The sequence below is a fragment of the Ahaetulla prasina genome, chromosome 7, assembly GCF_028640845.1.
Source record: "Ahaetulla prasina isolate Xishuangbanna chromosome 7, ASM2864084v1, whole genome shotgun sequence".
Classification (NCBI taxonomy): Eukaryota; Metazoa; Chordata; class Lepidosauria; order Squamata; family Colubridae; genus Ahaetulla; species Ahaetulla prasina.
The window spans coordinates 59,478,744-59,502,394 of record NC_080545.1 but is presented as its reverse complement, the minus strand read 5'-3'; the positions used below and the strand labels follow the sequence as shown (position 1 = coordinate 59,502,394).

Below are 23,651 nucleotides of genomic sequence, written 5' to 3'. Positions count from 1 at the left end.
ATTTGGATTCATTTGTATTTCTGTCTGGACCTCATGCCTATTTATCTACAATGAGTTGAATTTTTTAAATTTCTTCCTAATTCAATCTTAAACTTCTGTTGTTTCACATCTTACATTTGGATGGGAAATTGCAATAAATAAATGAAGGATATGCTGATGTAAGAGACCTCCTTGCTGAAAACACTTTGTCCCTACTTGTACTTTGTTACTCAACCAGCAATCAGGATTCTGCTTTCTGAATCCTGCTGAGTTTCCTTTTCTACTTTAATCTGTATGTAGACGAAAATAATTTTACTGTTTTGTAAGGAAGGCCATCATCAATATTGCACATTTATTGCATGTTCTTCCAAGCTAGAGCTATGTCTCTTTTTCAACGTCAAACTTCTTCATTTATTTCATACACTCTTCTTTTCCTACCCCATACGATTCCCCCACCCCCGATTTTAATATTAAAATATTCTCACTATAGTTGACTTCTTCAAAGAGAAGCTATGGCCTGCTCATGCAAATTTTACTTTCCAGTTGCAGTAATGCCATGTGAAGGATTTCTTGGGGAAAGGAAACAATAAATGCACAATGTGGATTAGCGCAAAGACTGTCTTGGCAATGACTACTACCTGCTTTTCTAGCAGGAGCTACGAGACCAAGTATGCATCACTTTTCTCTGGAGGTGCATAAATTCAACCAGACATAAACTACAGAGTCCTTATAGTCAGTCAGTGAACCCCAAAACCACAATTCATTTTTGTCAGGGTTAAACTGAAGCCTTTCTTCCCCTATCAAGACCTCCAGTGCCTCCAGTTACTGGGAAAAGACCTTGAGGTCATCACTTGGTTAACCTAGAGTGGAAATGTATAATTGGCAATCATCTGCTTATTGATGATACTAATTCTCTACTGATGAGGAATTTCACCTAGTGGTGACATGTTGTAGAAGTTAATAAGAGACGAGTACCCTGAAATGTCTATAGGCTGGGAGAAACAATTGGAAAATATATGGGGTCTGGAGGAATAGCAAGCATCTTGGGAAGAGTAGAGAAAATGCAAAGAAGGTAATTTTGCCTACTTTTTTCCCCCCAAGAAGGAATTATTGTATGCACTTAACAGGTCAAAGTGAAAATGGGATGATTTTATTGGTATAGATGTAGTGGAAAAAACCTTATGGATATCCCTTTCTCTCAATGAAAGACCTGGATTTGTATTTTTTGGTTCTAACATCAAAGAATATAATAATTTTGAGCAGAATGTTATAGCTGTATATTTTGGGGGCGCCTTCATTTTTCTAAACAAAAAGCTTGGGAGAACGGACTAAGCTGTCTTGGTGATGATGCAGGGGTGAAATTTAGCAGGTTCTGACAGGTTCTGGAGAACCGGTAGCAGAGATTTTGAGTAGAGGCTCCTGTTCAGGAAAGGAAACAATAAATGCACAATGTGGATTAGCGCAAAGACTGTCTTGGCAATGACTACTACCTGCTTTTCTAGCAGGAGCTACGAGACCAAGTATGCATCACTTTTCTCTGGAGGTGCATAAATTCAACCAGACATAAACTACAGAGTCCTTATAGTCAGTCAGTGAACCCCAAAACCACAATTCATTTTTGTCAGGGTTAAACTGAAGCCTTTCTTCCCTATACGATTCCCCCACCCACGATTTTAATATTAAAATATTCTCACTATAGTTGACTTCTTCAAAGAGAAGCTATGGCCTGCTCATGCAAATTTTACTTTCCAGTTGCAGTAATGCCATGTGAAGGATTTCTTGGGGAAAGGAAACATCGTGGCTGCAAGCTAAAGCTTTGTATAGAACAGAAACTCCACGAAAATAACAACAACACTGGTAAATTAGTATGTGGTAAAGGATGGAGGAGGCATCCAAGCTAGGAAATTCTAGTAGAATTTCCACTAGGCTACATGATAGAATAGAATAGAATAGAATAGAATAGAATAGAATAGAATAGAATAGAATAGAATAGAATAGAATTCTTTATTGGCCAAGTGTGATTGGACACACAAAGAATTTGTCTTGGTGCATAGGCTCTCAGTATACATAAAAGAAAAGATACATTTGTCAAGAATCATAAGGCACAGCACTTAATGATAGTCATAGGGAAACAGTCAATATAAATCTTAAGGATATCAGTAGCAAGGTCATACAGTGATAAGTAGGAGAGATTTTGAGGAAGGGACCCAAAACACACTCACTCTGCTGGAACTCATGAAATGAGCAGAGATAATTGGAGAAGTGCCACGAAGGGCTTCATAGGTGAGAATCAGCCTTTTGAATTACCTATAGCGAACCAGTGCAGTTCACAAAATAATGATATTACATGACCGTATTGAAGTGCACCCATAACTACTAAAGCCTCTACATTATGGACCAATTATAGCTTCTGGATGCTTTTCAAGGGAAACCCTATGTAGAGTGCATTGGGTACTCCAAAACGTAGATCACTAGGGGCTGAATGACTTTGAGTAGAGGCTCCTGTTCAGGAAAGGAAACAATAAATGCACAATGTGGATTAGCGCAAAGACTGTCTTGGCAATGACTACTACCTGCTTTTCTAGCAGGAGCTACGAGACCAAGTATGCATCACTTTTCTCTGGAGGTGCATAAATTCAACCAGACATAAACTACAGAGTCCTTATAGTCAGTCAGTGAACCCCAAAACCACAATTCATTTTTGTCAGGGTTAAACTGAAGCCTTTCTTCCCCTATCAAGACCTCCAGTGCCTCCAGTTACTGGGAAAAGACCTTGAGGTCATCACTTGGTTAACCTAGAGTGGAAATGTATAATTGGCAATCATCTGCTTATTGATGATACTAATTCTCTACTGATGAGGAATTTCACCTAGTGGTGACATGTTGTAGAAGTTAATAAGAGACAAGTACCCTGAAATGTCTATAGGCTGGGAGAAACAATTGGAAAATATATGGGGTCTGGGGGAATAGCAAGCATCTTGGGAAGAGTAGAGAAAATGCAAAGAAGGTAATTTTGCCTACTTTTTTCCCCCCAAGAAGGAATTATTGTATGCACTTAACAGGTCAAAGTGAAAATGGGATGATTTTATTGGTATAGATGTAGTGGAAAAAACCTTATGGATATCCCTTTCTCTCAATGAAAGACCTGGATTTGTATTTTTTGGTTCTAGCATCAAAGAATATAATAATTTTGAGCAGAATGTTATAGCTGTATATTTTGGGGGCGCCTTCATTTTTCTAAACAAAAAGCTTGGGAGAACGGACTAAGCTGTCTTGGTGATGATGCAGGGGTGAAATTTAGCAGGTTCTGACAGGTTCTGGAGAACCGGTAGCAGAAATTTTGAGTAGTTCAGAGAATTGGCAAATACCACCTCTGGCTGGTCCCAGAGTGGGGGGGAATGGAGATTTTGCAATATCCTTCCCCCAGGAGTGGGAAGGGAATGGGGATTTTGCAGTATCCTTCCCCTGGAGGGTGGGAATGAAGCTTTTGCAGTATCCTTCCCCTGCCATGCCCACCAAGCCGCACCCACGAAGCCACGCCCACAGAAATTGTAGTAAAAAAATTTGAATTCAAACACTGTAGTGATGATACTTTATATTTACAGTAGAACCAAATAATAACTGATGGATACCTGCATGACACTGTACCTATTTTATGTAGGGAAAGTTTATTTCTGAAACAGGAACATGTTTATACGAATATGCAAATAGTTTTATTTTGAGCTGTTTTGAGCATTCATAAATCATCCTAATTTTAGTATGAAACTAGCACTTTGAATACAAAATGGACTCTTTTGAGTATTTTATTCTAAAAATGTTTTAAAGTTGAAACAGAATCATTCTAAACGTTTTGTTTCAATTCTGAAACATTTCTCAAATGCTGAAAATAGCTGTTCTGTATTCTAAAGAAGACACTTAAATGTTTTTGCTTAGAATGTTTCAGAACTGTACATTTTACACATCCCTAATACTTTATAAATATTAGAACCTTCCCTAAGTCTTAATTGCTTCCAACAATTTTTTTTAAATTCTAACCATTTGCAAAGTTATCCTTTAGGGACTAGGATGAGCTTGACATGATATAATATGTTAAATAAAAATGATATTAATGGCTGTATCTTTGGTTCAAATCCAACAGGATGGTATTCAGTTGTGGTATGAGAAATATCCTATATCTGGGTAGGATAAATCAAATAGGAGATACATCTTTTGACTAAGTGTTTAAGAAAAAGTACTAATGGATCGCCAGCTGATCATGTATATAGCTGATCAAGTGTACACAGCAGCTAAATGAGCCATTTAGCTGCAGTCTTGGGTTATTATTATTATTGTGTCATGATTAACAAATGATGCATTCAGGAATAGTTCTTTAATTGCATTTGAAACTCGTTTAGCTTCATTAGTCCTATTATTAGTCCTGGGCACAACATTTTAAAGGGGACATGGAGAAGCTGTAGAAATTTCAGAAAAGAATGGCCAAAACGATAAAGTTCTGAAAACCAAGCCAGATGACAAATCATGGCCATCTTAATCTATGATTTAAGAAACTGAATAACCATGATTTTCCCAAAGCACAGGATCTAGGTGTGCATAACACATTAAATTAAAAAACAAACCCTATTATGATTTATGAACTCAGTCAGTGACTAGTAAGAAAATAGGTATTATGTTCTTAGAGCAAATTATTCACAAGTACATTGCTTTAGGTACAGTTTTATTTAGTCATTTAAATCCTACCTATTTTCTCCCATAAATCTGTAAGAAAACACAGGATTCTTAATCTGCAATCTAGGAACTGAACAATTCAGTATCGTTTTAGTAGGTGGTTCCATCAAATGAGTGATCCACCCTGATTATAAAATGAAGTTTAAATCTCATACGTTGTTTGGGAGCACTTATGACTGGCAAACATTGTGGCCGAGTGAAGTACAGTCACCTTTCTTAATTTAAAAGCATGTTTTCTTCTATAATTGAAGCATGGGGAAAATCCCTCTGGACTGAGGTTTGTCGAAAAGTGCACAGGGGAGGGCAATGTACTTGCATTTGAAGGCTTTTTAAGGGACTAAAAATGGAAGCTGGTGTTTGAGATTCAGTGGGCCCTCCTGTGGTTGAGGAAAGATCCTGCATTGTGTCCTGAACTAGTCTCAGGAAGATACAGTGGTGATCTCCACAATGGATGGAAATAACATTATAAAGTTATTTCTGTTGTACAGTATATGCTAGTGTATAAATGACTAAATTGTTTCGCTTTTCCAAAATTTTGCTCCTCTCCATTCCTATTCCAATATATCCATTGGCAATATCACCAGCTGAGGGATCATAAAGCCTTTAATTTTAATTCTTCTATTTCCTTTGCTTTGATAACATCAGTTGTCAAGTTTTATGCTTTTCTCTCTTTCTAGAAAATGTTTCACAATCTCTCTCTCTTTCAACTTTGTATTTAAATTGCAAACTTCATGGAAGTAAGGATATCTGTACCGCCAGTGCTATTTTGAGTGCCTCTACCCAGATGAGTGATTTATAATTATTTTAAAATGAGAGCCTGTATTTTGTCACAATGTAACTACTACAGAAGTACAGCTGAAGACAATCTCTCTGAATTCAACAGTATTGATCTTTTACAGCATCAGCATGATGAATGAGATAAATACCCAGTAAAATGATTACCACACTGGAATAAGTTTGGAGAAGAACAACAGTGATGATCAGGAGACTAGAAACTAGAGACTGGGGACTTTTGGCCTTAAGAAGATTGAACGAAGGTATGATAAATCTCTTTAGCCACTTGGAGAAATATCCCATAAAATAGGATCAAAATCAGTTCTATATCATCTCAAAGGGCCATTTTAAATTAGATAGGATTACACCCTATCTAGGAGGGATCTTGCAGTCCTAGTGGACAACCATTTAGTTATGAGCCAGCAGTGTGCAGCAGCTGCTAAAAAAGCCAACACAGTTCTGGGCTGCATAAACAGAGGGATAGAATCAAGATCACATGAAGTGTTAGTGCCACTTTATAATGCCTTGATAAGGCCACACTTGGAATATTGCATTCAGTTTTGGTCGCCACGATGTAAAAAGGATGTTGAGACTCTAGAAAGAGTGCAGAGAAGAGCAACAAAGATGATTAGGGGACTGGAGGCTAAAACATATGAAGAACGGTTGCAGGAACTGGGTATGTCTAGTTTAATGAAAAGAAGGACTAGGGGAGACATGATAGCAATGTTCCAATATCTCAGGGGTTGCCACAAAGAAGAGGGAGTCGGGCTGTTCTCCAAAGCACCTGAGGGTAGAACAAGAAGCAATGGGTGGAAACTGATCAAGGAAGGAAGCAATTTAGAACTAAGGAGAACAGCCTGACAGTTAGAACAATTAATCAGTGGAACGACTTGCCTGCAGAAGTTGTAAATGCTCCAACACTGGAAATTTTTAAGAAAATGTTGGATAACCATCTATCTGAGATGGTGTAAGGTTTCCTTCCTGAGCAGGGGGTTGGACTAGAAGGCCTCCAAGGTCCCTTCCAACTCTATTGTTATTATTATTATATAGAAGAAAAAGACAGATTCTTAGTTAAACACTAAAGAAGGCTTTCCTAACACCAGGAACAGTTTTGGAGGGTACCCAAAGCTTCCCTTTTTTCTAGAGGTCAAACAGAACTGGACAGCCACTTGTCACTGATACTTTAGTTTGAATTCTTGCACAAATCAAAAGGTTGAACTTGATGACCTGAATGACCTTCCAACTTTCTAATTCTATGATGAAAAATTTAGATCCATAAATTATTATATTGTTTGAAACTGCATTCTTGCTTATCTCCATTTCTTCTCTCAGTTTTGGAACTAATATAAATATACATCTGGATTATTCAGGGCTGTCATTCCCATGTGCAATGCTATATGCTAGCATTTAGAATATAGGTATGCCATCCAAAGGAGTTTAGGTATTGGTCTCTTCTAGTGATGGTATGGTATTCACTTACCTTCACTATCGGTTTGCTAATGTGAGCACGCTTGTGCGGGCGCTTGCTTTGCTCGTGTGCACCACCTCTGCACATGCACAGAGCCTTCTGCACATGCACAGAGCATCAAAAACGGGATGTGATGATGTCTGGGCAGGTGAGCAGACCCTCCCACAGCCGCCGCTACCGGTTCACCCGAACCAGATAGAACAGGCTGAATAGCACCACTGATCTCTTCTAATTTTCAAATACCAGTTTAGGAAAAAGATGCTTTAAAACAGGGGTGTCAAACTCAACTTCATTGATGGCTGCATCAGAGTTGTGTTTGACCTTGGGGGGGCGTGGCCAGGGTCAGCATGGTCAGCTCGATGTTACTTGTGTTGGTGTGCCTGTGGCAGCCTGAGCGCTCTGTCAGCGAAAATGGGCTCCCAAGCTCCATTTTCGGCTGGGACAGCCTCCTGCAACCCTCTGCCAGTCAAAACAGAGCTCCTAAGCTCTGTTTTTGCTGGCAGAGGCACCACAGGCTGGTCTTTCGCTGTTTCCAGGGTAGCTCCATGGGCCAGATCGAAGGACCCCACAGGCCGGATCCAGCCCCCAGGCCTTGAGTTTGACACCCCTGTTTTAAAACAACTTTTTTACAAAGTCTAGCCAAGATAAGTTGGTCCCTGAAGGAGAAAATCCACATTGTGCCCTCTTGTGGAAAGAAATAAAAATGAATAACTGGCAACTTTGCTGATATTTCTAGGAATTTCAAAATCTCTTTTCTGAAGCCAATGATAATATTTACTTACATTCAATTGTCCAACCGTATAAGCAAAATTATTATTTTGATTTGCAAATACAAAATAACTTTGAAACAAAGAAAACTTATAGAAGTGATTTAACATAGCAGAACTAATAGTAACACTGTTTTTCCTTCTATATTTTACAATATCTAGGAGAACAGAAAAGGTTTTTTACCTTTTTGTGTTTGTTTGATTGACTGTAATAAAAGTTTGGCTAAACAAAGTGGCAGCTTTAGCCAACTTTGGCTGATTTGAGAAGCTGAATAGGTTCAATCCTGAGCAGAACATGGATGGGAGACCACCAGGAAAATCCCAGAAATATCTGCTAGATTTTGAAGTTAAAATATATACCCTGAGGAAAGACAAATTACAAAGCACAAGAATGGATATGTCATGATCAGGAGATGACTTGAATTTTAATAAAATTATCACTTAGACATGGATTTTGAAGTTTTCCCTATAGACTCATATATATTTTTATTTATTTATTTATTTTTGTCACAACAATATACACAAGCATCACACAAAATGATTATATAGTATATAAAGATATATATGAGGAAATATAAGGAAGTATAAGCATACATATATATATGTGTGTGTGTGTGTGTGTGTGTGTGTGTGTGTGTGAAAAAAACAATAGGACAGGAACGGTAGGCATGTTTGTGCTCTTATGCACGTTCCTTATAGTCCTCTTAGGAATGGGGTGAGGTCAATAGTAGATAGTTTTTGGTTAAAGCTTTTAGGATTATGAGAAGAGACCACAGTGTCAGGTAATGTGTTCCAAGCACTGATAACTCTGTTACAGAAGTCGTATTTTCTGCAATCAAGATTGGAGCGGTTAACATTAAGCTTAAATCTATTGTGTGCTCGTGTATTGTTGCAATTGAAGCTGAAGTAGTCTTTGACAGGAAGGACATTGTAATAGATGATTCTATGAGTTAAACTCAGGTCATGTTGAAGATGGCGTAGTTCTAAATTTTCTAAACCCAGGATTTCAAGTCTGGTGGCATAAGGTATTTTGTTGTATTCAGAGGAGTGGAGAACTCTTCTTGTAAAATATTTCTGGACACGTTCAATTGTATTGATGTCAGAAATGGGGTGAAGGTTCCAGACAGGTAAGCTGTATTCAAGAATTGGTCTAGCAAATGTTTTATATGCTCTGGTTAGTAGTGTAGTGTTTTTGGAAAAGAAGCTACGCAAGATTAGGTTTACAACTCTTAGAGCCTTTTTTGCTATGTAGTTGCAGTGGGCTTTGGCACTTAGATCATTTGATATGAAAACTCCAAGGTCTTTAACAGGGTGGGGGTCATCTGTAAGGTAATGTCCATCAAGTATGTACTTAGTGTTTGGGTTCTTTTTTCCAATATGTAAGACTGAGCATTTGCTGGTTGAGATTTGGAGTTGCCAAGTTTTAGACCAATCGGATACAAAGTCAAGGTCTTTTTGAAGGGTAGTAGTATTGTTGGTAGTGTTAAATAGTTTGACATTGTCAGCAAAGATAACACAATTACTCGAGATATGGTCACAAAGATCATTTATGTATAGTATGTAGAGCGTTGGTCCAAGAACGCTACCTTGAGGAACGCCACTCTTGACAGGAACAGGATTTGATAGAGCATTGCCAATTTTGACCACTTGTTGTCTGTTAGACAGAAAAGCAGTTATCCAATTGTGAAGGGGTCCTGAAATGCCATAGGATTTTAGTTTTAGGAGAAGTTTATCGTGTACTACTGAGTCAAAAGCTTTGCAGAAGTCTATGTAGATTGCACCTATTGCTTTGCCTTGATCAAGATTTGTAGTCCATATGTTTTTGCAGTGGAGAAATTGTAAGTTACATGATAATTTTTTTCTGAAACCAAATTGTTTATTAGAGAGTAGGTTGTTTATTTCTAAGTGGAAGATAATGGATTGGTTGATGATTGATTCCATTACTTTGCAGGTGACGCAGCATAAAGAGATTGGTCTGTAATTTTCAACTAAGCTGGGGTCTCCTTTTTTGAAGTTTGGGATGACTGTGGCTAGTGACCAAAATTTGGGAAGGGAACTGGTCGTGAAAGCTTTATCAGAGATTATGCTTAGGGGTTCTGCTATATTAGTGGAAAGTTTTTATGATGACAATTGCTCTTAGTTGTATAATATCAGACTTCAAGAAGAAATGGAAACTGATGAAAAAGGGATTATATTTAAAATGTAATCCAATGTCAAGAGGAAAAAAAGAGAATGACAAGAAATGTAGAATAAAGGCCTGATAGGCAATAATCTACACTCAGTGATAGTGAGATGAGATTATGAATAGATTATTTAGTGACGAAGACAAACATACTGAACAAGCATGTGAGAACTTGACTGATGCAGGTGTTAGTCGATGTAGTGGTTTGTGGATAAGGGCATTGTGTCTATTATTAAATCTGGGGGTACTGGATGTCTTCAAAACGAAGCCAGAAATATGCCATGTGTGTCAATCACAGGATTTGCTGCCAAATTGTCAGCACATGATGTTCAGGAGGGATTTGCAATATACACTGGAGTGCAAAGTTGGTGCAAACACAAATCATTTTATCCTTCTTTGAGGAGATAGTTTTGCCTTTTCTAGCAGCTATCCAGGCAACTTCCCTTGAAGCAGATACTGCCATATGACATAGAATTTTCATACATAACCCTAAACCCACCCACCCACCCACACACACACACACACACACACACACACACAGAGAGAGAGAGAGAGAGAGAGAGAGAGAGATTATAGCATTGTCAGAAATGAGATGATTTCATTCTTGCTTTCTAGTTTCAATGCCATTTCAGTTCTCTGTGTATACAAGAAGACGACTATTGGATAATTATATTGGATAATGTAACAATAGAATATTTTTAGATAGGTACTATAGAGTGATAAATAAAAGCAGGAGAAATCAGACTTATAACAAACTTGCACAAAAGAAGGAACATATTTTTATCATTTATATTGGATTGGCTTAAAACCCTCTGTCTCCATTGCAATAATTGTTCCTCCCTTCGGGGCATCCAGATGCTGAACTAAGGGCCTCTGGTGGCTCAATGGACTAAGTCTGTCTGTTATTAACACAGCTGCTTGCAATTACTGCAAGTTCAAATCCCACCAGGCCCAAGGTTGACTCAGCCTTCCATCCTTTATAAGGTAGGTAAAATGAGGACCCAGATTGTTGGGGGCAATTAAGTTGCCTTTGTATATAATATACAAATGGATGAAGACTATTGCTTAACACATTGTAAGCCGCCCTGAGTCTTCGGAGAAGGGCGGGATATAAATTCAACTAAAAAACAAACAAACAAACTAATACAGTATTCCCATAAATATCTCTATTATTTCTAGATTTGCATCCTTGGAAAGAGCAGTGCACTAAATGGCCAAAGACATAATGGTTATCAAGCTATTGCAAACTCTTGAAAATGTTCAGAAAACATGAGACTGAGAAAAACATATGATAACCTTTATTTGGCCTCTGTAGAAGATTTTGATTAAATATATCCCTGAAAAAAAATTAAATAAAAGAAAACACATATGGAAAATTAAAGCCTAAGGTGATTGAAGTATATATATAAAAAAAGAACTTGTGGGTTTATAATATTCAGACAGAAGATTCAGATGCTGAATAGACATTTTTCTAATGTCTAATTATATAGACAACTACCAAACGATGGTGAGATAATGATGACTATATTGCTAAGCTTAAAAAAAGAGGAAATAGTCAAGCTAGGGTAATATTAGCTTGGGAAATTGTGGGATGGTTACTTCTTCCCAAATTAGTCGGAGGAAATTAAACCAATCAAGAAAATACAATTTTAATTTTCACCAAGCGATTTCTTATTTACAATATAAAAGCTACCCTGTCAGGTCAACCATCTTCAGCTTGGTGTCTTGCTGGAGTCCTGCCATCAAAGGACTGGGTGGGGGGGGAAATGGGGGACACACAAATGGGCAATAAACCAGTATGCATTTTTTTGTGGGCATTTGAGATGGGGAATGATAGGTGAAGAAAAGCAGATCACCATGGAACCAGTTCATGCCAGGCATCTTCAAGGTCACTTGACCTGAGTGGGGAAAATTACCAGCCCAAACACCTCAGTGTTCCCAAAACATCCTGGTGGCCTTGCATTAGCTGGGGTTGGACTGGTCATGAGGGGAAGGATGGGAATGAAGGAAATAGTTTTGTATTGATGTGCGGAAAACTCAGATTTCGCCTGACTTTACTGCAATCAGCACCTCTTAGTAAAAGTACCTTTCACTTCAACCAAATGGAGTCGAGGGTTTTTCTTCCCTAAGGGATCAGACTGAGGCAGGTCTGACACACCATCTCCTATATACTTTATCATCATTATAATAAAAAAATAAACAACAGGTAAAACTTTAGGTGTTAGCCTGTAGATTTTTCAAGATGGCTCACAAGAGACAATAATATTTTTAGGTTTTACTTTTTTTTATTATTCTTTTAGTTTTGTTATATTTTTCTTATTCTTTCTTATTGTTTTTCCAAAAACATTGCTGGTTTGTGCTGTTTTTTATTTTATTTTCAAATTGTATTTTATGGCTTTATTATTATTTTTTCCTTGTAAACCATCCAGTGAACATTTGTTCTTGTATGGTACAATGAATAACTATACTTTTAATAACACTAATTTCAATTAATCGTATCTATATAAGGCAATACAAATGTGATGATTATCTACTGAGTAGCTCATAAAAAACGTAATTTCATTCTCTCTTCCAAATGAACTGAATCATTAAATGTTGTGACACAATTGCATTTGAGATAGGCCTATATAGCACTTAGACTTATATACCACCTCAGTGCTTTACAACATTCTCTGAGTTGTTTACAAATTTCAGCATATTACTCCCAATAATCTGGGTCCTCATTTTATTGACCCTGGAAGGATGGAAGGCTGAATCAGGATCGAACTCCTGGCTGTGGGCAGAGTTAACTTGCAATACTGCACTCTAACCACTGCAACACCATGGCTCCCAATCAGTTTTCTACAATCTTTCAGTTAGAAATAAAATGAATTTAAAGGTTAAATCTTAAAAATATTTATATAAGTTCATCTAATCTAATATTTACTAAACGTAACATGAACCAAATTAATTGTGAAACACTTTTCTTTCTCTTCATATTTGCATGAATAGGGTATAATTGTTAAGAATCATCTGTGAAATATTTCAATATTTTTAACTTGATTACACTGCATAATTATTGCTTTTGCAAATTTCACTATCAGCTATTTAATCAGAGCTAAGGCAAATTAATAATGATCCATTGTGCATTTTTCTCCATTCTTTCATAGTAACCTACCAAAGTCCTCTGGATAAACATAACTTGGTTTTGCCTCCTTGATTTTCAAAATATTAAGCCATATAGAGGCATAATAGTTCTCACTGCCATCATCTATCTATCTTTTAAGCGATGAAAAGAGTACAAACAAAGCTCAATATTATTCCAATATGCTGTTGTATGCATCCCAACAATTAGTAGTACCAGTAGTAGTAATGTACTGAGATAGTCAGGATATACGATACAGACAGACGGACATCGATGCAGCCTACTGGGGAGGTACAAAGAGAGACTTTATCCCTGTATTGCTTACAGTCTAATAGTAAACTTTGTTTTCTTTGGGAAAAAAAGGCTGAATCATACAGGCTTTTGTTATGGTTTAATAGGATTAATTGTTCTGTCAGAAGATGAACTAAAACTATAGAAAAATAGATATAGTCCTAGTATCTATGATCCATTCACAAGAGAAACAGCAATGAATCCAATGAACAATTTTTTTTGTTTAGTAAACTGTTAATTACATTCTTTTCTTCTTTCCCATCTGAAACATTTCCACTTAGACAATAAAAGTCAATCCTTTTATTTGGTGTGCTGACATTTTGGTCAATTAGAATAAGAATAGAGCTGAACATTACTTAGTAAGGTTATTTATTTTCACTTGAATGGACTCTATTGTATTTTGTAAGTTGGGTTAATAAAATATAGTTATTTTACTATTTGCCATAGATACAATTCTTTGGTTGCAATCCTGGGGGAGTATATCCTGTTTTATTTATGTTTATTTATTTATTTTGTCGAGTACATATTAGATAATTTATATATAAGAATAAGCATGAATTGAATACATAGTGTGAATACAATTAAAGGGAACATTAGGACAGGGACGGTGGGCAGGCTGGTGCACTGTATGTGAACTCAGTTAACTGTAAATTGTTCAGTTGGAATTCTTAAGCTTCTAAGCGTTAAAATAATATTTAGTTCTCCGAGACAATGTTACATGTGATCCCTTGTATCCTGGAGTTTAAGAATGAGGCTTATTCTGGGGTGGTGGGAGATGGTGAAAATAAATGTTCAGCTTTCGACAGGGTTATTTCAGCACCCGTATCAGCTTGGAAAATCACGAGGCCAGGCTGAATGGTTTCCTTTAGAATGCCGTATTTTTAGAATCCGTTCTCAAAGGACCCAGAAGAGCTAAACGTCAAGTAGAGTCTGTGTGGATGGGGCGGCAGTCATGCCTGGAAAGATGCACTTGACACGTGGCCAGAGTCACTTGGGGAAACTCTGCAACTGACAAGCGATGGGAAGCTGAGATGAGGCGCTGCCGCCTTGCCCTGCGGAAGCAGAGAGCGGGAGGAAGACGAGGGCGACTGTCGCCCTCAGCACGGATCGAGAGCCACCATCAGCCGCTCTCCCGGCCCGCCTTCACCCTCCTCGCTCCTCGGACCAGACTCAAACGCCGTCCGACGACAGCACCGCCTCTCCGCCAGACAGCGCGAAGCCCCACCTCCGCCGGCCCAAAGCGGAGGAAAGGAGGCCGGGCGGCGCGCCTCCCTTTCGCGGCTTCGGCCGCCCTTCTTTCCTTGCCCGTCTCCCCGCCCTACTCCTGGCGGCGCCTTTCCCTGCTTGACAAGGAGCGGCGGAACGAGTCGGGCCGGAGCGAGCTTCGGGAGGGCGAGGGCAGCCCGTGATTTGGGGATGGCTCTGGGGAGGCCGCGGTGAGGCTGGAGTCGTCGCTCCCTGGAGGGACGTGACCTCTGCCGCGATGCTGAGGAGGATTTTACAGAGGGTAAGTGTGGGGGGGGGTGGGGGGTGGGAAGAAGCGGCGGCGGGCTGGTCTCCCTGTTGCAGCGCCTGGGTTGGCTGCCTCTGGGGCGCCGCGGCACTTCCTGCAGCCGGCCCAGCACCCGAGTGGCCGCTTTGACGCCCAGCTGCCTGCCTGACTTCCCTCAGGCCTCTGAGGCTGGCCGCTCCCTCTCTTCCCAGTGAGCGGCAGGAGCGCTAGCTGCTCTTGCGACTCCCCTGCTTTCTGGCCCTGGCCGCCTTCTCCGTTAGGCCCTTTTTTCCCCCCTGGCTCTTCGTGGGCGAGGGTGGGAGAGAGAAGCCCGGGAGCAAAAGGGTCTCTCGGGGATGGGAAGGCTAGACTGGCGTCGAAGGAGAGGCGTGGAGTTGCGGATGGAGGGCGGACGACATTAGGCTTCCCGTGGGATCGTCCATAAGCTGAGGCTAGAGAGGCGGGCGGGCGGTAGAAGTTGTGGGACTCCATCTTGGATAGGGGAAAATGGGGAGAGGGAAAGGAAGATTGGAAGGGAGAGACTTCTTCGTCTGTCAAGGATGCGGACTCCGAATGTTGCTCCAAGGCCTGGCAGAGTTAACTGCGGTTGGGCTGTTTCTGTTTGAGGGTGTTGGCCGTTCCTGCATTTCTAGAGTCACTTGTTTGATGAGACTGGTGGCTGCAGGAATTAGACAGACGGATAGACAGACGTTCATTCAACACAGCAGCAGATCAGAGCTCTGTACAATTGTAGGCGCTGTTGGACATTTGGTTCACATAACTTCTGGTATTCCACGTCTTCCCTGAAATGGTCCTTTTCAGATAGATACACATTGACACTGAGGGCAAAACAGAAGTACCTGTACTTTGAACCGTAGATGGATTTTATTTCAAGTCATTTTGCTGCTGTATTGAAAATATGCATCGGGGAAGGAGAAAAAAGAGGGGGGGAAAAGAAAGGTAAGGAATATTGCAAATTTTCATACAGAATGGAAGATGGAGTGGAATGGAATTTGTGTAATTGTATATGTAAACAATGCCTAGAGGCTATATTGTTATAGTTGGACTTCTGGGAAGATAGAACTCAGACGTGTGGATACTCATGCTCTCTGTCTTGTCCCTTAAAAGGGACTGAAACACTTCCTTACCATATAATCAGAACATCAGTTTTTGGAATTCTGTAACTATGCGCCCTGTTCAATAGGGAACATTTATAGGCATCCTCAGAAAGCCATGTGGATGGAGTGCAAGTTGTAACTTAACAACACAAACCCTAATTTACATGAGTTTCAACACCTGATGCAAGTACATAAATACAAAATTTGCTTGTTAAGTCATAATGCAAGTTTTGTCAGTTACACCCCTTCTCCTTTTAACTTTCTCTGTTTATGGATCCCTATGTGAAGATTCTTCTAGAATCAAGTGAGAAAGAAGTTACTTCTGCTGTGTAGCTATTAATGCTCCTCCCTTTTTGAGAACTGCCAATGCAGATGGCATGATTCATATTCCTGTTTATTTCCAAAATATGAACTTCTACTAGGATTCTGTAATTCACATTATGTGCAGTTTGTGTCTTATTATCATTTATCATCTACTGTCTTACCACCATTCGTAAACATGGATATACATTGAGAGGCAAGAAATGTCACAGAAGAGAGTGTGTGTGTAAGATCTTATAATTTCACTTTTTGGTTCATAGATCCAAGCAGAAGAATAAATATTGTATTTCTATGTTGTCAAATATCTTCCTTGTGAATCATATTTTCACCTGTATTGTAACTGTTCTTGGTGCTTACATTTATTTTATTTTTTTCATATCTTGATAACTGTTTTATTTGATATATTCAAATATTTGATATATATGGTAATTGGTGAGTTTACTCACTCTCTTAATAATCTGGTAACCTATCACTCAAACTATACAGGTAGTCCTCACTATCACTTTTTCTGTGACCATTTGAAGTTACGATGGTGCTGAATGAGGAGACTAATGGACAGTCCTTGAAGCTGCAGCCTACGGAGTTTCTGTAGTAATGTGATCGCAATTCAGGCACTTGGCAATCAGCCTGCAATTACGATAGTTGCAGTATCCCATGGTCATGTGATACCATGTGCAACCTTTCCCCCGGCTTCTGACAAGCAAAGTCAATGGGAAAGTGGCAGAAGATCACAAATAGTGATTACATGATGTCATGCCTAATGGCTGTGACAATTCGCCTAATGACTGCAACTACCGTCATAAAGCAATGAGGTCACAGTATATTCCGCTTAGCAGCAGAGTTCCTGATCCTATCTTTATCCAAAGATTACCTATAACATAAAAAAGTTTCAAGCATAAAATTTAATGCAATGTGAACTTAACGATACCTAGATATTTTAATGTACATTTCCTGACTGCCTGTAATAAAAATAAGGTTCCAGTAGGAATTTCTTTCATATTGGTATTTTCAGTTAAAGAATTTTTGTTAATAGAGCTAGAAAAGTTCTGTACTAGTGACCTTGAAGAATTGTTATTAGAAGATAATACTTAACTTCACAGACATCCAAGACTCAGTATAAAGTCCCATTGTATTCATACTCTGGGTATTGAATTTAAGATTAAGAAAGAATTATTTCTCTTCTGATAGCAATAGCATTTAGACTTATATACCATTTTACAGTGCTTTACATCCCTCTCTAAGTGAGCCAACAAAGGAACAAAATTACTTTCTGTAATTCAGAATGTATTTTAATATTGCTGTCTAAAATTGGATTTCCCACTTTTGCAGCTACTTTGTGACTAATGAACCGTGGTGGCACAGTGGTTAGAATGCGGAATTGCAGGCTAACTCTGCCCACAGCCATGAGTTCAATCCTGATCAGCTCAAGGTTGACTCAGCCTTTCATCCTTCCAAGATTGGTAAAATGAGGACCCAGATTGTTGGGAGCAATATGCTGAAATTGAGAGAGTCCTGTAAAAGACTATGGAGCAGTATATACACCTAAGTGCTACTTGGTTGGCAGTACAGATATAGCATTCCCATAAGTATTTATAAAGTGAACTTAATAAAAATGGGATGGAGTTATTTTGACAAGGCCTTATTCATTCATTTAATTATCAAGTAATTTATGAAAATACCCTACTCCATGACAAGTCTGGGTGGCATACAATTTTTAAAAATGGATTAGAAGAATAAAAAACAACAGAAAATAAAGAGACAATATGGAGGTTCAAAACAACACATTCTGTTACACAAAACATTTTCCCAATCTGGGTGCGATCCACCCTATTCCATGTCATGGGGGAAAAGTGATTTAAAGTGTTTTTTAAAAAATAAGATCAGATTAGAAGCTTTTGAGAGGTTATTCCATAGGACAGATAGGGTGATAGAGAAGGCCTATTTGTTGGGCCCAGTCAGATGACATTGTTTAATCAATTCGACCTAAAGTATATGAACACTGTACAAGATGGACAGAACCTACAAGAAAAGATTCCTCATAGCAGTCTGAACAGAAATTGTTCTTAACAAATCTCTGCTGATTTTTAGTAATTACTGCATTGTTTTCAAGGGGCTTACAAATTAATCTTGTGATCTTTTCTAAATTTCCCAGACAGTGTTTTGACAGGTCTGTGGTTTCTTGAATCCTCCCTTCCTCCTTTCTGAAGTTAGGGGCAATATTTCCTTTTATTTAGTCATCTGGCATGTCAGCTGTTTTCCAGGATTTCTCAAAGATAATATATAAAAGTTCTAACCATCAGCAAAGTCATTTATAATAGGTATATTATAGAATTTTTTATTGGCCAAGTGTGATTGGACACTCAAGGAATTTGTCTTGGTGCATATGCTGTCAGTGTACATAAAATAAAATATACCTTCATCAAGGTACAACACTTACAACATTTAATGATAGTCATAGGGTACATATTTAACACTTAATTTGAGCCTGGAGATGCAAATCTTTTGAAACTAAGTATGTATTCCTTGACATATTTCTATGACTCAAGCTTCAATCCTAACCTTTCATCCTTTTCGTCATACATACATGGTGAAATATATTCTTCTTGAAGGAGGCTTCGTCTTCACATTTTCATAGGACTTTTTATATAGCCATATTGGCTATTTCTGCTGTCCTCCATTTTCTCATTAGACTTCTTTATAATTGTACTTTTAGTTTTTCCTTTTAAAACCCACCCATTTAGGACTTTTTCCATTATTTCTTCTTCCATGGAATTTTGGTAATTGTTTTTTTTAATTCATTAAAATAAAACTTTCTTGAAGACTCAGATATTCATTTACCTTACAGACATTCCTCTACTTATAGACAGGTTACACTCTGAAAGGCTGTTCAAAGTCCAGTTTGTTTATAAGACCAAACAAGGATAAAAATATGAATAGTGTTCTTACCTTACATAAGTGACAGTGAGCGGTATATGTGCAGATCAGTATGTGAACAGAAGGCAGGGGAAGGTCCCATACATATATGGTGCACAGTAAACTTTTTCCTATCTTCTCCCCCAACTTCTGGGACCTAGTTGGAAGTTGTGGATGTTTGTTTATATCGATGAAAGTTCATTGAAAGTTTGTAGGTTAGCTTTATTTTCTGTTAATTGGATGCTAAAATATAGACTGTTGTATCTGAGGCTGCATCACAAATTGAATGGATAGGTGGAAGATCTGAAGGTTGATTTTTTTTTTAAGTTCAATTTGCAATATATGTATTTAAAAATGCAACTTGGAGTATTTAGATAAGCAAGTAGTCAAAGAAAGTTGTCTTAAACCTATGATTCACACTGTATGGTATATCTGTACATTCACATCACATATAGAATTATCCTGTAGGGAAATATATGTGAAGAGAAGCAGTTATTGGTAGTGGATATTTTTCTTGTATGCCTTCTTTGAATAAAATTTTAGCAACTGTGCCTCACAGTTGCTAAAATTTATTTTATTTATTTGGCTTCTATACGAACGGTCACTATATTGCTACTGACTATACCTGTGAATAATCCTAATCAGAAAAGAATCCATGGGACTAAAATTTACTGCTGCCAGTAGTCCCCAGAACTAGGCAATTTGACAGTGATAATATATTATATTTTCTCTTTTTTTCAGACTCCAGGCAGAGTTGGATCCCAGAGCTCTGAGTCGGATTCATCTGCAGTCCCTGGAAATGCAGTGGATATCAACAATGAGAGTACTTCAGAGGTACTATATTGCAAGAATGTGTGAATTTGTTATTTCAGAATGTAATTCAAGTGGTTTTGTAATCTTACAATATTGCATAAATATTGATTTGTATGGCATTTAATCCTGCATTTGACATACTTACTTTGTAATTAGTTTTTGGCAGATTAAGCCTGAAAGCTAGAAGTAGAAGAAACCAAAATGAAATATCTTTTTACATAACAGATGTCAGAAAATTTTGTATATTTTCAACATCAAATGTATCTGTCTTCTGGTCCGAATTAATGCAAAATGTCTAGAAACTATATAGATTGGCTAGAATAAATAAAATTAAAATCTGAGCATGATTGCCAAGGTTAATGGCATATATAGCAAAAAATAGAGATACCCATTATGATACACAGGATGATATTCTAGAAGAAAATAATTGGTTTTAAAATAAATAATCTAATGCTTTCCCCATCTGCTTATAACAGTTGTGAAAAAAATAATATTTTAACTATTAAGCTGCTTCACAAAGGCAGTCATCTAAGAAACATCTCACCTTGAAGTATTAGTGTAGCCATGACTTTTGAAAAACTCAGCTTCTTCAGAAACTCTCTCTGATGGTATATTTATGTTTGCCTGCATAGTCATTTCACTAGTAGACTGCATTTTTATATTACCCATTTATTTTACTTATTATTTACTTTAAGTTGATTCCAGACTTTATTGTCCATAGAAAGGAAGGATTTTTCCATTGTATTTTTGTTTCATAAAAAGTGGGGAGCACAAATAATATTACGATCACAGACCAGCAATAGACAAAATTATCACTGTTTACAATAGTGTTAAAAGATATTACTACCACTACTACTACTACTAAATAATAACATCCATAATAATAAAATACATGGTATCAAACTGTATGGCACTTACCCTTGGTTACATGATGGGAGAGCATGTAAGTATGAATGTAAATATAGATTTGCTAAAAATTGTTAAGAGATATCTACAAGAAACTGGTGCAGTAAACATCTTTAATTCTGTAATTAAATTTTCCTTGTGGTTTTTGCAGTTGCACAGAATTTTGCTACTGCACATGTGATAGCTGGGTTTAAGTCCCGCAGGAGGTAGTCTACATAAAAATTATCTGTCCTCCCTGGTAATTTCTCTAATAAAGGGAGAATATGCATTGACCTAAAAACTCTGTATACTTCACAGTGCAATAAAACATGTGTGATATCTTCGACTTCTCCTTTACCACATATACATGCTCATTCCGCTATTGGGGTCTTGAGGGGAGGTTGTTAAATCCGACTCTGAAGAATGCTATTCTATATTTCGGGAAGATCAGGTCCTCTAAATATCTTGATGGTTCCCACACACCCTGGTTAATTCTGTTCCTACTATGGAGAGGCAACCTATTTATTTCTGAATGAAACTCTATGTCTTTTATTCTATTAATGACTACTTTCTTAGCTTGGTGAAAGCCTAGGGATATTAAAAATGCCAGGGAGAGCCCATAAGAGCGCAGCTTGTGGTCTATTGCCTGTTTCCAGGGGAAGGGAAAGTTATCTGTCAACACTAAAGGAGTCAGTCCCTCTGGGAAGAAATGAATTTTTAGCCAATAAATAATCATCATCCTATCAAGGAGAGAAGCAACCTGGAACTATCAGTTGGATTGTCAAACTGTTAGAAGTTGTTTTGAAGTGTATAAGATTGTAAGTTTACCTTATAAACAATATAGATACAAATAATTGTAAAATTATTCAGAAATATATTTTTTAATAATTTGATGCAGAATAGCCGACACCTTCTGGAATGGAAAAAATAAATACAGTTTGGCTATATAGAGTCCATTAGCTTTACCCATTTTTCTTGTTTTTGTTGGGCTGTATGTCTGATGGCACCTGTTTTAAACAGTTTTTAGATTAAGAAAATTTAAAAATATTTGAAACATTAATATTATTTGAAATGGAGATACTCATTATAAAATATATCTACTATATTTAATTTACTTACCATTTTAAACTATTATCTAAAGCAACTGTTTCAGGAGGCTTCTCCTGCCCAGTGTGTATAAAAAGGGCAACAGCACTTAATAATGTCTGAATAGTACCAGAATGAAAGTATTGGGAAGAAAAAAAAGAATACAGACGTTTCATGAACTGCCTTGCAAGGCTGTGGAATTTATTTGGTTCTGGGATGCTGCTCCTTTCTGGTTGTTTGTGTCAGGTATGAACGATCATACCCAGACACATAGAGTTCAAACTAGCTACTTTATTTTCTGTACCAATTTGATAGGAACCTTCCCATTTTGGCTTGGGAAAGGCTACATAAAGGCTCAAAGACATTTGGGAGGTCAGACCTTGCTTTCTTGTATATCTGTATATCTTGTATATATGTATATCCATGCTAATTCCCCATTTGATACCTCCTTGTGACTGGGACTGTTGGTCTCTCCAACAGCTTGATTTTAAGTTTAGCTTTTCTGAAAAGTATCTATGACACATATAAGGTGATCGTTTTCTCTGTCATAGAGAGTGAATGCTAAATTGTGTATAGATTATTAGCATCTTGTTCATTGCTGTATTATGTGGAATGGGTGTAGCTTTAAAAGTTGGCTTTTAAAAATAGAATATAATTTATTATTTTGTTTATATAAAACTCAGTTTGATATAATAATTTTCTTACAGAAATATATATTTTCTTATATATATTTTCTTATATATATTTTCTTATATATATTTTCTTATATTCAAAAACTTACGTTTTTGAATATCTGTAGTATGAGCAATAGTTTGTGTAATATATAAAATGATTTCCTTTTTGCAACTAGAATTCCAAATTCGTGTGAAATTGTTTAAAACAATACACTGGAATAGTTACAAAATTCTGCTATATGTAATACTATATATAGTATATTTATATACCGGTATTAGGTTAATACCTATAATCAAGCTTTGCTTGAGATGTTTGGGTTGAGGGTAGACATATTGTTAATTGACAAAGTTACATATGGAAACATTTCCTTTAAGCATTAAAATGAAGTATAATTAATGAATATAAACATTATAGTTTATATTGGTTGCTTTTATATATTGAAGATTTTAAATTTTTTTGAATTCTATTGAAGGTACAAATCTCAAATTAAATAATACGAAATAAACTTTAGTGAATGGAGAGGAACTTAATTCTGTATTACTTTTTAATCATGCTACAAAAACAAAAACCCTCTCACTATATTTGAGCCAATTATCTCTCTTGAAGTTTGGTTTATTTGTCCATCTTTGTAGTCTTCTGTTTCTATTAATAAAAATACATTGATGGGAAGATTAATTAAACAGATTTTCATATTTCAAATGTAATTATGATTTAGCTTATAAGATTATTTACTCATGTGCCAGATTGAGTTGCAATCTTTATAAAAATAAAATAAACATTCATTCTCTTAAAAGATTAGTTCATTGCTAAATATGGAAATAATGAAGTTAAGTACTTTAAGTACTTCGCGCATTATTAACATTTATGTAATAGTCCTGTTTATCATATACCTTGGGTTGATTCATTCATACTCTTTGAAAAAATATAAGCAGATTTTTTGGAAAAAATATAGCTTGATTTTACTTCTGTGCAAGATAGAACTATATAAAATCATACCTGATGCTCTTTATTATATGGTAAAAGATCCAGTATTTAGCA

At 37.2% G+C, this 23,651-nt stretch overlaps 1 protein-coding gene across 1 annotated transcript in view; it reads left to right on the top strand.

Moving 5' to 3' along the window:
* The first annotated feature begins 14,573 nt into the window (after positions 1-14,573).
* The window catches only part of EEA1 (early endosome antigen 1), a 64,554-nt gene continuing 55,476 nt past the window's right edge, over positions 14,574-23,651 (top strand). The window contains 2 exon segments of the mRNA XM_058189710.1: positions 14,574-14,817; positions 19,896-19,988. Coding sequence (XP_058045693.1) covers positions 14,794-14,817; positions 19,896-19,988 — 117 coding nt within the window. The 5' untranslated portion in view covers positions 14,574-14,793.